The sequence below is a fragment of the Bactrocera neohumeralis genome, chromosome 3, assembly GCF_024586455.1.
Source record: "Bactrocera neohumeralis isolate Rockhampton chromosome 3, APGP_CSIRO_Bneo_wtdbg2-racon-allhic-juicebox.fasta_v2, whole genome shotgun sequence".
Lineage (NCBI taxonomy): Eukaryota > Metazoa > Arthropoda > Insecta > Diptera > Tephritidae > Bactrocera > Bactrocera neohumeralis.
This window is the reverse complement of record NC_065920.1, coordinates 73,870,033-73,882,565: the sequence shown is the minus strand read 5'-3', so window position 1 is coordinate 73,882,565 and position 12,533 is coordinate 73,870,033. Positions and strand designations below refer to the sequence as shown.

Sequence of the window (12,533 nt, the reverse complement as noted above, 5' to 3'; positions counted from 1 at the left end):
TCAATGTACTCATCCTGCATTTAATGCGCTGAACCACTTACTTATCGTTGAACATCCGTCTTAATTATCCAGTCTAATAAATATCACCGCCATGGTAGTCAACACGTACTCGAATCTTTCATTCACTGTCTGCGCTGAGCCGCCACTAGCAACTCATTCACCCTTCTTCTTCTTTATTGACGTAGACAGCGCTTACGCGGTTATAGCCGAGCAGCTCATTCATAAAAATATTAAAACAACAATAATAAATATATTACAGCGATAATAATGGGGAGCCACTTAAGTGAATGCAGCTGAATAGACTTACATATATAACATTTGTGAACATATACACATATAACTATATAAGCAATGACCGATTGAGTGACAACAAACGAAACTATGGAAATGCCTAAGGCCATACGGCGGCACAGCGAGGACATGTGTGGACGCAAAGACAAACTGTGTAAATATAGCAAAGAATATAAAAATGTAAATTAAAGTGATTACCGGCAATGCGCATGCGTGTCTTACAAGTTGTTATGTGTCTACATAGGTATATATCCACTGCAGCCAACAGTCAGTCATTCAACGTAGAATCACTCAATGAAGCCCACATGAAAATTTGCTTGCAACATAAAACTGACAACACACATGCGAACGCCACTCTTGTGCCTGCTTCCTACCTACAAGCTAAAAGTAACAAACCATTAATGGCTGCAACAACTACATATAGATAGTATACGCTTGCGATACTCAAGAGTCAAACTCCTTTTGGCCATTACGGCTTGCTGCCGCCCAAACACGTGATTTTCATGAATGAAATCTTCAAAATCTCCTACACACATACTCAAATCTGCATACTCGCAAACATATAAACACATCCTCAATCAGACACACACACACATACACTCGGTGCACTCGCAAGCCGCCCAACCAACAAACCATTCACAATTTGCAATTGTCAGTTGCCTTGGCGGCTGGCTGCAGGGGCGTCCGGAAAAAGAGCCAGTCTCACCTGAGTTAGCGCGTGTGTTGGTGTCATTTCCATATGTACATGCACACATAGTACATACATATACTAGGGTATGCGCCTCGTCGCCAGTGTGTGAATGTGGGCGTAGGCCAACCAACGCCAACTTGCGACCCACATTATTTAAGCTGAAAACCATTACAATTTTTGTATGCTGCTCGCTGAAATTTGTATGCTATTTTATATACATACATACACATATATGTGTATACACTGAAATACGGTACATACATTTGGGATATATGAATTAAAAATACATTAATTTTTGTTGCCTTTTTTTGCGCTCAAATGGTTTGTTTACTTGCCCATCTCGTTTTAAAGCCGTCGAACATGCGCAGCAAAGAGTCGCCTTAACTGACCTGCTTAGCGTTGCTCAACAATTCAATTTCCGATGTTCATTCATTTGTAATTACGTAAGTAATATGCATGTACTGTGAAATAGTATAGAAGTTTGTAAAAAAAATAAGAAACTAGTCTCAATATCACTCAGTAGACCACGAGTTCCCTTAAAACTATCTATTATAATTTTTTGTGTCATGAATACCACCTTTTAAAACTTTTGAAATTTTCAAAATATTCTTGATTTTTATAAATGATACTCTTAGGGGGTTTTCAAGACGAAAATCGTCGGTGTTATATGGATTGTGACACAAAAGTACCCGGAAATTGCAAGCAAAACGCAAAATACTGAATTATTCATCAACATATATTTCGTCGCCTTCAAAGTAATCCACACGAGATGTAATACACTTATGCCCACAATTTTTCCAGTCTTCGTAGTACTTTTCATAAGTACATTTTGGGATGGCCTCAGCTCCTTCCTTTATCTCTTCAATCAGACTGAAAACGGGTTCCACGGAGCTCCAAAAAAAATCATACACAGCCAAATATGGTGAATACGGTGGTTGATCGATGGTATTCATTGGGGTTTTGGACCAAAGAGACTTTTTTGTAGGAGTCGAGCAAGAACGCGTTTCATACCCAAAAATCAACCAAAATCATTCGAACGGACTCGCGAGAGATAATCTCTCTTGCTATCTCTCCAACTCTTGCCTGACGATTTTCGAGGACCATATCCATATCCTTCACTTTTTTATATTTCCATCAGTTGAAGAGGTCGGAAGTCGTACAGAACGAGGCATTTCTTCAATGATCTCTCAATCGTCTTTGAAGGCTTTGTACCACTCGTGAGACAAATTCTTCGTTTGAAATTTGTATCCATAACAATAAGTTTTGAAGCACGTCCAAATATGAAATTTGTACTACAAAAAAATATCTATAGTAGAATGAAGAAAGCCACGAATAACGTTATGTAACGTCTGAAAACTTCACAGCTGGCCTGGTCATAGCGAATCTAACGCCTTAAAACTTCGCAGTTGGCCTGGTCGTAGCGGAATCGTTGTAATCTGTAAAGCCGATGAGCTCACTAGAAAAAGCACCCTCACCCACATCCCATTAGGAGCGGACAAGCAGGTGTTCTCTTTGTGCACTCGAATGCTGGACCTTCTGGACCAGAGAGGAACGCAAAAGAAAAATGGAACTTTAAGATCATTCCACAGTTCACATGACCGCAATGATAGCAGTCCTAACTAAACACTGTCCCATTGTCACTCACCCAGTAAGGCTAAGGATTTTGGTGGATGCAACTTGTCAAATTTGCAGTTAAGAAAATGAGCTGGAAACATCCACTGTTCAGCTGTCGCCAGACTAAGGTTGAAGCATCCAAGGTTACCAAAAAAAAACCGGCTGGAGTAGATATTAGCCAGCTCTGTAAATTTGTGGTTGGCCTTAGGCGCCTTACTATAATTAACGACGGTCTTTTTGATCCGTACTTAGGAGTTCGGGCCATCACAACGAAGAAAAGTCCCTAGCAGTACAAGTAGGATTTTTCGTGGTCTCATGAATATTATCCTATTTAACTATTCTAGAAATGTTATAGCGAATAGCAGTCCTCAAAAAAAATTATTCTGCCATGCTAAAGAAAAGTTAAAGAGGATAACTACCAAAAACACGAAAGCCTCGACAGTGTATTTTATAAAGAGTGTTAAATCGCACGGTCTAGAAGGCCTCATCATAAGCCCACGCCGTGAGATAACGTGCTCACTAAAAGTTTCCTTAAATAAATTAATTGTTTCGTTGGATGTATGTCATGTAGCGGCTTATTGTTGGAACAAAGGTCGTACACGTCAACATCCTTCCAATTCAGGCATGAAAAAGTCTCATTGCGTTTGGAAACATTTTTGAAGAAATGTGAACCCGTAATTACGCCATATATTTACAGTATTTGAGGATGTAACGGCGTCTCAACAATGGCTTCTAGATTTCATCACTTCAAATACGACAATTTTGTTCATTAACGTACCCATTTAACCAAAACTGAACTCCATCGCTGCAGAAATTTTTATTTTCTTTTCCTTTTGAATTCTTGCTCGAGTAGGATTTAGTAAACTCCATTCATAAAGTGGATGAGAAGTTTCTAAAAGTTATTGGCTTTCAAGACATATTTCTATAAGCGTGTAGAGAATTACAGGCTACTTTTCAATGAACTGAAATGAAAACTGATTATCGCAAATACTTAATTTCCGCAGAGACTGGCATGCGTGTCTAAATTCCGTAATTGGCCCCTAACTTAATCGACTGTCTATGGCCTCCAGTAATTTTGACAGTATCTTCGCTGAAACCCAAATTGCAAATATATTTTTTATTTTTTTCTCTTTTTGTGTCATTTAGCTCATGTAAAGCCTTAGGCCACGTCACAACGCATGTTCAAAGCGCAAAACATTTTGTCAACTCTAAAAAAATTGACGTACCACTTGTTTTATTGCTTTTGGCGTCTGGCAGAAATTGACATTTAATTTTTTATATCATTACCAAGAAGACTTCAGACATACATGCACACATATATGCAAAGGCATGTCTACCTGACTGCTACCTGCCTGCGTAGAGTTGTCTGTATGTCACAGCGGCTCATCGCCGCCGTTGTGTCCGCTGACGCCGCAATCGAGTCGGTCGTCTGTCTGTCCTGCTTGTAAGTCTGGCTTTCAATTTGTCGCTATTCTTATTGAAGGCTAAGCGTTGTCTCCACTTTGTAATGAGGTATACACTTTTACAAAAGTAAAGTATGCAAATAAACCGACCAGTTTTTGGAGCAGTGCACCACATGCCGCCTCTTCAGCTGGAGCTTCTTTCCCTTCTCTTATTGACATTGTGCTCATTGTGTATATTTGCAACCTCGTTACTTGAGAACTTGTAACGGCTGTTGATTGTAAACGAAATAACGATCTTGCCAGCGGCACTAGTTGCGGGCTTTGTTAGTACCCTTTTTTTTTGTCTTTTTTGGCTTGTAATGAACTTTGCCGTGCCCACTTGTTTGGTGGGTTTTTAGGAATGAATTGATTTTTATCAGCGTAGAAACAAATTTAAAACGTGATTGCAAACAACGTGATGCTTCCTCAAAGCTACACCGTCATCTTTTCTTATTATATTTTAAGCGGACTTTTTTCAAAACTGGTCCTAAAAGTCCAACCCAGTGCGTCATCGATCTCTCCTACTAAAAAATGTAAATTGTAAATATCTGCGCTTTGATGCATCAAACTCATTTCCGCATTTTAACCGCCATAAATCTTCCAATGTCTTAAAGCTGCCGCCCCCTCTTTGTGTGCTACCTACTATTTCGCTTACTTTCATGCAGTTCATTCATCTCCAGGCCATAGCCGGACCATTCATTAATACTCACTTATCGTAAGCACGCCAAATCTTTCATATACAACTATACTTTTTCTTTTCTGTTTGTATCTTTGCAGAGTGTCAGTGCAGCCCGATCGGCGCCATCGCCGTCTCATGTGACAAGCGTACCGGTCAATGTGCCTGTCTGGCCAACGTTACCGGCCGGCGCTGCGACAAATGCAAATCAGGTCATTGGAACCTCACGCAAGGCGTCGGCTGTCATGACTGTCGCTGCGATCCGGCCGGTTCGCGCAGCCACGAATGCAACCCGTGGACGGGCCAATGCGATTGTAAGATCGGTGTAGGCGGTCAACATTGCAATGAGTGTACGGACGGTTTTTACGGCTTCTCCAGCGATGGTTGTCAACGTTGTACGCAGTGCGCGGGCGAAGGACAAGTTTGTGATCCGTTGAATGGTCGCTGCATCTGTCCGCCGAACAGTCGCGGATTGGGTTGTGCACAATGTGTGGCCGGTACTTGGGGTTGGCAGCCGCGTCTCGGTTGTCGCAATTGTGCCTGCGATCGTATCGGTTCAATCGGCCAGCTGTGTGAGTCGTTGAACGGCCAGTGCCAGTGTCGTGAGGGTTATGCGGGCCGGCAGTGTGACACGTGTGCAATTGGTTACTTTGGTTATCCGGAGTGCAGGCGTTGCAATTGCAATGTGGATGGTTCGTTTGTGCACGCCGATGGCTCGATCACTTGCGATGCGAACGGCCAGTGTCCGTGCAAAGCGCTGGTGGTTGGACTCAAATGTGACACGTGCATGAAATCAACTTTGGTTTGTCGGCACTCAACCCGGAAGGTTGTACGCGTTGCTTCTGCTTTGGTCGTTCGAGTGAGTGTGTGCAGAGTGAATGGTCGTGGGGACATATACGCATGGCGGAGGCACGCAACCTGAGCGTGCAATACATACGACCGCAATACGTTACGAATACGGAGTATGAGTATATTGTTGTTGTGCAGATGGCGGGCGCGAAGAGCTATCGCGAAGATGCCGAAATACACCTGCTCAACGATCTGAATTTGATACCACGCTCCACGGGCAATGTGTCAATCGGCGCATACACGAATTTCTTTCATCCACTCTACTTCCAACTGCCACCGCAATTCTATGGTGATCGCACTAGCAGCTATGGTGGTCACTTGTTCTTTACGCTTCTGATCGAAGGCGCTAATCGGCCACTGGAACGCAATGTGCTCTCACGTTTCCCGCTAGTGCAGATACATTCGCACAAGAAGTTGGTGCTCGACTATTACGAATATGAGAACTACGAGTATGCGCTCAATGTGACCTACAAAGTGCCTCTTCACGAGTCCGAGTGGAAGTTTCATCACAACAGTCAGACGGTGGATCGTGCTACATTGATGGCAGCGCTGCAGAATGTGAAGCATATCTTTGTGCGAGCCTCGGCATTCGCGGACTTCACTGAAGTAGTGTGAGTATGACAGTAAAAAACATTTCTTTAGGATAAACTTGATCTATATTTTTGTGAACCAACTCAAACAAAGGAGCTTTTTAACCGAAACTTTGGCGCTCAACTGAAACACTTTCCTAGTACCTACTATTATAGAACCTAGTACCATCTACGCGCGTAATTTCTTACCTCACTTATTAAATTTCAGACTGAGCAACGTTCACATGGACTCAGCCATTTATGTTTACGGTTCCACGAATATGATAGCCAAAGGTGTTGAGCACTGCAAGTGCCCGAAGCGTTATGATGGGCTATCGTGTCAAGATCCTGGCAAAGGTTTTTACCGTTATCGCAATGTCACTGAAATCGAGACCGTCTTCATAGAGGATCTCATCGGACGCGTTGTGCCCTGTCATTGTAACGGACGGAGCAATGAATGCCAACGCGAGACGGGTATTTGCTTGGTAAGCGCAGTACTGAGCTTTATTTGAGGACTGAAAACTCATTTATTGTGTCTTAACTTCATAGAATTGTCGCGATAACACAGGCGGTGGCCACTGTGAACAATGTGCAGATGGCTATTATGGCGATCCAAATTCGCCATACGGCTGTCAGTCGTGTCCCTGCCCGGAAACAAGCCGTAATTTCGCTAAAGGCTGTAATGTCTGGCAGGGTGAGGTTAGTTGCGTTTGTAAACCCGGTTACACCGGCAAACTGTGTGATCAGTGTCGCACTGGCTATTTCGGCAATCCACTGGCTTATCCGAATAGCACCTGTCAGCCGTGTAACTGCAATCTGGATGGATCAACAAACGACGACTGCGACAGTCAAACTGGACAGTGTCAGTGTCGGCCAGGTGTGACTGGTCTCAAATGCGACCGTTGCATTGCGGAACGCAGCCATCTTGAAGATCGCGGCTGTCGAAGTGAGTAATTTATCAAGAAAGAGTTCACATGGGTTGCTTTTACCATTGTGTTTCCAATTTCAGTTTGTGACAATTGCACACTGTTGCTGCTGGACTACATCGAGCTGATCAGCAATAAGCTACGCCGTGGTCTGCACAATATGGATATGACGGGCATACCAGCACCTTATCTGAAAGTAGACGACTACGAACGCGACTACAACACGCTACAAATTCACTACGAAGACTACACGAATGCGCGCAAACTGTTGGGAAACTATGATGTCAACGAATTGCTGAAGATCGACTCACACGCCGAGAATAATAAATTTCAGTCACGCAAAGCGCTGGCCACTGCAACCAAGCGCAAAGAGGCTGTAAGCCAACTAAGGAATGATGTGACCACGCTCTATGTGGATATAGGCGCGCTCCGTCCCGATATTTTACAATATATTTTCACGCTCAACAATTACGGTAAGAGTGAGCAGCACATGAGTCTACCGATGGCGTTAGAACAAGCGCGCTTCTATTTGGCCTCCATACGACAACACGAGGAAACCGTGAAGAACATACGTAACTCCACGCAATGCGCTTGGCATTTCTACTATCACTTTGGTAACGCATCGGATGCGGCATTCGATCAGGAAGCGCGTGTCGAAATGTTCTGGCGTGATCTTAATCAAAGTAATGTTCGCATATCCGATATGCGTCTGCACGTCGATCGAACGGTGGAAATGCAAAGCGAGATCGAAGACACATTAGAGCATGTGGTGAATTTGCGCAATCATGTTGCGGAAGATTACAGTAAAATCAATGAGCTGGGCACTGATGTCATGGATTATTTGAATCAGAGCTTAATACCGCGCACAAATCTATTGATCGAGCAGAATTGGGCACAACAAGAGCAACTGACAGGTGTGACCGATACGATTGATAGACTATATGAACAATTGAATATCTCCATGGATGATAGTGAGGGCTTACAGCGTGAGGTGCGCAAGCATTGGCTGCCGAAAGCACAAAAGCATGCCGATAGATTGATGGAGCGTTCGAATGAGTACGCCAGACAGTTTCAACCCACGAGAAATGGCGCGAAAATCGCGTTATTAGCAAGGTAAGCTAATTGAGCATGGATACAAGTAAACGCCACTTCACTTCAAATATTCTGAACTGAATTTGTGTTAGACAAGTTCATAAACGTTTTGAAAATTAATTTTTTCATATTTAATAAAAATCTCGTCTCCCTTCTTCATACCAAAAACAGTTCCGCGCATAAGAACATATCCGATGCCATTGACGCTGCAAGACGAGCATCAATCGAAGCCAAAGCACGTGTTTGGGAAGCACAGAGAAGACTCTATCCCGACGATGGTAGCTCTGTGATTGAACGTGCTGAGATATCACTAAACAAATCTAGAGCACTACAAAAAGAAGCGCTTGCCGAGATGGAACGCACCAATGGTGAGTATAAAAGTGAAAAATAATTGAGCTTCACAATACTCTAAATGACGCTAACACCTCGCAGCGCTCAAGCAAAAACTCCAAATACACGAAGACAAAGTGGACAGCATCAAAACTACGATCTACGACGCGGGCACGCGCACCAACAACGTCTCAGCACATTTACATGCGGCGGCTAACAACTCAGCGCGTCGGTTGGCTTTGGAGAGCATAGACATGGCGAAGAATATTAGCAATGAAATGCGGCACGAACTGCAAAAGGCGAGACGGTTGCACGAGGAAATCCTGAAGTTACGCGAGAAGTTCGCCATCTTAGAACCAGATTGGGAAATCAAGCTAGGACGCGCCGAGGAGAATATATCGCTCACTAAGACCAATATACGTCTGGCGAACATATCGCTCTCGTATGTGGAAGAACAAGCGCAGAAGGAGAAAGCGAAATTCGATGAATGGAATAATACGATGTCCAGTCAAGTGCAGGAATTGCGCGACAAAATCGCTAAAGCACGACATGCAGCCGAGGGCGTAAGTTGTATTGCTAATACGTTGACCAAACACATGCTAACTCAACCCGTTTTACTTTACAGATTAAAATCTCACTGGAATCGCTGAATCCGAAATGCTCGCGCACCTATCTACCCACCTTATATGGGCTCTCCACTTCGAACACCATAAAAATTTCATTTGCGCTGCCCAATCGTAACGGCAACTCGCCACTGTTGCACATACAAGGCAGCGACGGCCGCTATATCGCACTCGAACTCTACAAGCGGCACGTACGTCTAGTTTGGAACCTTGGCGGCACCACCACCATCATTACACATCCACTGGAAGTGCAAACGCGTGATCCCAAGTATGATGACGCCTGGTATCATGTGGAAGCGAATCGCACACTGAACATAGGTAGTCTTTTGGTACGGCGCATGAATAACTATGGCGCGCTGGTGCCCGGTCAAGCCGTAACTGGTAATACCGACGCTGGCTATACGCGCTTCTTCCAAACGCCCAACGAACGCATACATCTCGGCGGTTATCCGAGCGATATGTCACAGAAGGAGATGCAACAAAGTGCGGGTCTCAATGTTGTCGTGCACAACGTGGAGGTAGACAATCGTCCCTTGGGCATATGGAACTTTATCACTAGTGAGGGGCGTTGTGGCGGCGCAATTACTGGTGCACAGGAATCCACATCAACCTCGATAGCAAGACACTTCAATGGCGTGGGTTATGCGGAGGTGAAGAAGTCACGTTTGAGATCGTACCGTATGAATTTGTTTGCGCTACAAATGACCTTCAAGACACTGGATGAGAATGCGCTGCTATTCCTGGCGGTTGATGATAAGAATGTATGTGGTTTAGCCCAGATTCAAAATTTTAAATAATTTTTTTGTGCGATTTTTGTTACTTTCCAGAATCGCTCCGTGTCGGTGACGCTCAGTCGTGGACGCATTATGTTCCGCATTGATTACGGCGATGAGGCGAAATTGGAAATAAACACAACCAACAAATACAACACGGGTAAATGGGTTAAGATTGAGGCAGCGCGTGAGTTCGTGCCGAGACGCGGCACTGAGAATGGTATCTTACGCGTGGACAACGAACGTGCCATCACTGGTTCGCCCACAGTGCCCATTAAGAGTCACATGTTGCCGGATTTGTCGAAGCCGGTATACTATTTGGGCGGTGTGCCGCCAGGTAAGCGTAGAAATCTTAAACAAATTTTGTGTTTAAAATATATGGCCTTACGCTCTTAACTAGGTTTCAAATCGGGTACCTCCAAGGCACCTGGTGCGGATAATCCCTTCCTGGGTTGTATGAAGGACGTGCAAGTCAACAGAGAAACTTACGATCCACTGGAGGGCTCAACACACTTTGGCGTAGAGCCATCTTGCAAGGAAGTTATAACAAAGTAATTGGGAACACACTTTTGAACAATTAAACTATAAATTTAAAACACTTCTACTTCTTCTACAGAGCCGGCTTCACAGGTCAGGGTTACATCGAGCTTCCCTCCCAGTCACTACGTAAGCGCGCCAACACCGGTTTCGTTTTCCGCACCTTACAATCCGATTGCCTACTATTGCTCTCCGCCTATCCACCCGAAGTTGCTGAGGACTACGACGACAAAGACATCAAGGGAAATTATTCGATCAGCTTAATCGACGGTCATCTGCAAGTATGGATCAACTCCGGACGCAGTCTTTTGAAAATCATTTCGAACAACACGCTTAACGATGGTGAATTCCATGTGGTGAATTTAATTAAAACTGGTCGCAAATTCGAACTGATGGTTGATGATGAGTTGCAAGACACGAAGAGCTTAACCGGCGCACCCACACTTGTCAGCATGCCACGTGACGCCGGCGGTCTCTACATCGGTGGTGCTCCACCTTATGAGGAGTTCACACCACTAGCACCTACTTTTATCAAACTAGAGGGCGCCATACGCGATGTGGTCTTCAATAACCATACGGTCAACTTGAACCAGGCGGTGGCCTTCTCGAACGTGCAAATCGGCCGGAACGGGCCACCAATGGGTACTGTAAATGGACTTATCGATGTACTGCTTAAGACTGAACCGATGATTGGCAAGAGCTTTACCGCATCGCCTGAGGGATGTTTAAGGGTAAGTGCTCTTGATTTTTATTCCGTAGTGGGTAGAGGATGCTATTGATACTGTAGCTGATGAAATTTTCATTTCCTGTAGTACATAGATATACCATCGGTATATACAATAGGCCATTTTTGAGCATTCAGGTTATTATTAGTATTCATTTTAAGCTATTATTAAAAAAATGTATTCCTAAAGCTTTAAATGTTGAATATCACATCTCCTAAGGTGTCTCTATGAAATCTGATCCCCACTAACCAAAATTCTCCGGCTCTTAACTCGTGTTTTAAATCCGCCTCTCTCTAATTTCTAAAGCTGCGGTGCCGTTATAAAAAAGTTAAGACTAACAATTCTGCTCTTTCTTCATGTAACCTTATAATCAAATCAACCACAGAATCACTTTACTTCTCTGCTGTATAGCAATATTTTACTGTCAAAAATCTCGCCAACTCTTAAACATTTAATATTAAATAGAATTCTGAAATGTTCTCTTCTAAAGTCATTTACCATTCTTGTCCCTTATACGTTCTTGCCACGCCTGGTCTTAATTCTACTCAAGAACTTTGGCAGTAAATGTACTAGCAGTCCAATCACTCCTTTCGACGGGTTATTTTTAACGAAGCTCTCATATTGTGATTACTTTTAACTTCCAATTTTGACTATTGTGTCGTAAGAAGTCCTATGTTTAACTATAGCGTGGCCAGCGGGTGTCATATTTTCACTGCTCTCCCAAGAGAAAAGTGTGAGTTTAAATTCGTAGTTCTAGTGCTGTTAGGTTAGCTCGAAGTCTATGAAAGAAAATATTTGTATATCCCGCGCAGGTTATAATAAGTTTGCCACGAAATCGGTAACTCCCAGAAGAAAAAGTCGGAAATACTTCTTTGCACTGGCCAATTGGAGATTCCAAGTATAGCCAGGTCCTTCTCCAGGTCGTTTTCAACGGAGTCTTCCTCTTTCTCTGCCTCTCCCGGCGAGTACTGCGTCGAATACTCTCAAAGCTGGACTGTTTTCATCCATTCGGACGACATGACCTAGCCAGCGTAACCGCTGTCTTTTAACCCGCTGTCGTTATTTATCTCGTACAGCTCATCGTTCCATAGACTGCGGTTTTCGTCGTTGCCCGTGCGCAAAGGATCTTAAATCTTTCGCAGAAACTTTCTCTCGAAGACTCGTAACGCTGACTCATCAGATGTTTTGCTCGTCTATGCCTCTGCACCATATAGCGGGACGGGGATGATGAGTGACTTATACAATTTGGTTTTTGTTCATCGAGAAAGTTCATCTTTACTTCTCAATTGCCTACTCAGTCCGAAGTAGCATCTACGCTCGATTGAATATTGTTAGCGATATTGTTGAGGCTTATACTCTTATCGTCAGGCATAATTTCGTCCGACCATATTCTAC

At 43.7% G+C, this 12,533-nt stretch overlaps 1 protein-coding gene across 1 annotated transcript in view; it reads left to right on the top strand.

Annotated features, from left to right (window-relative positions):
- Positions 1 to 12,533, top strand: part of LOC126753754 (laminin subunit alpha-1) — a 67,439-nt gene that overhangs the window by 49,912 nt on the left and 4,994 nt on the right. Inside the window, 11 exon segments of the mRNA XM_050465424.1 lie at positions 4,816 to 5,499; positions 5,502 to 6,174; positions 6,362 to 6,617; positions 6,682 to 7,078; positions 7,142 to 8,171; positions 8,322 to 8,518; positions 8,583 to 9,043; positions 9,106 to 9,864; positions 9,931 to 10,213; positions 10,277 to 10,427; positions 10,493 to 11,144. Of these exon segments, the coding sequence (XP_050321381.1) occupies positions 4,816 to 5,499; positions 5,502 to 6,174; positions 6,362 to 6,617; positions 6,682 to 7,078; positions 7,142 to 8,171; positions 8,322 to 8,518; positions 8,583 to 9,043; positions 9,106 to 9,864; positions 9,931 to 10,213; positions 10,277 to 10,427; positions 10,493 to 11,144 (5,543 nt within the window).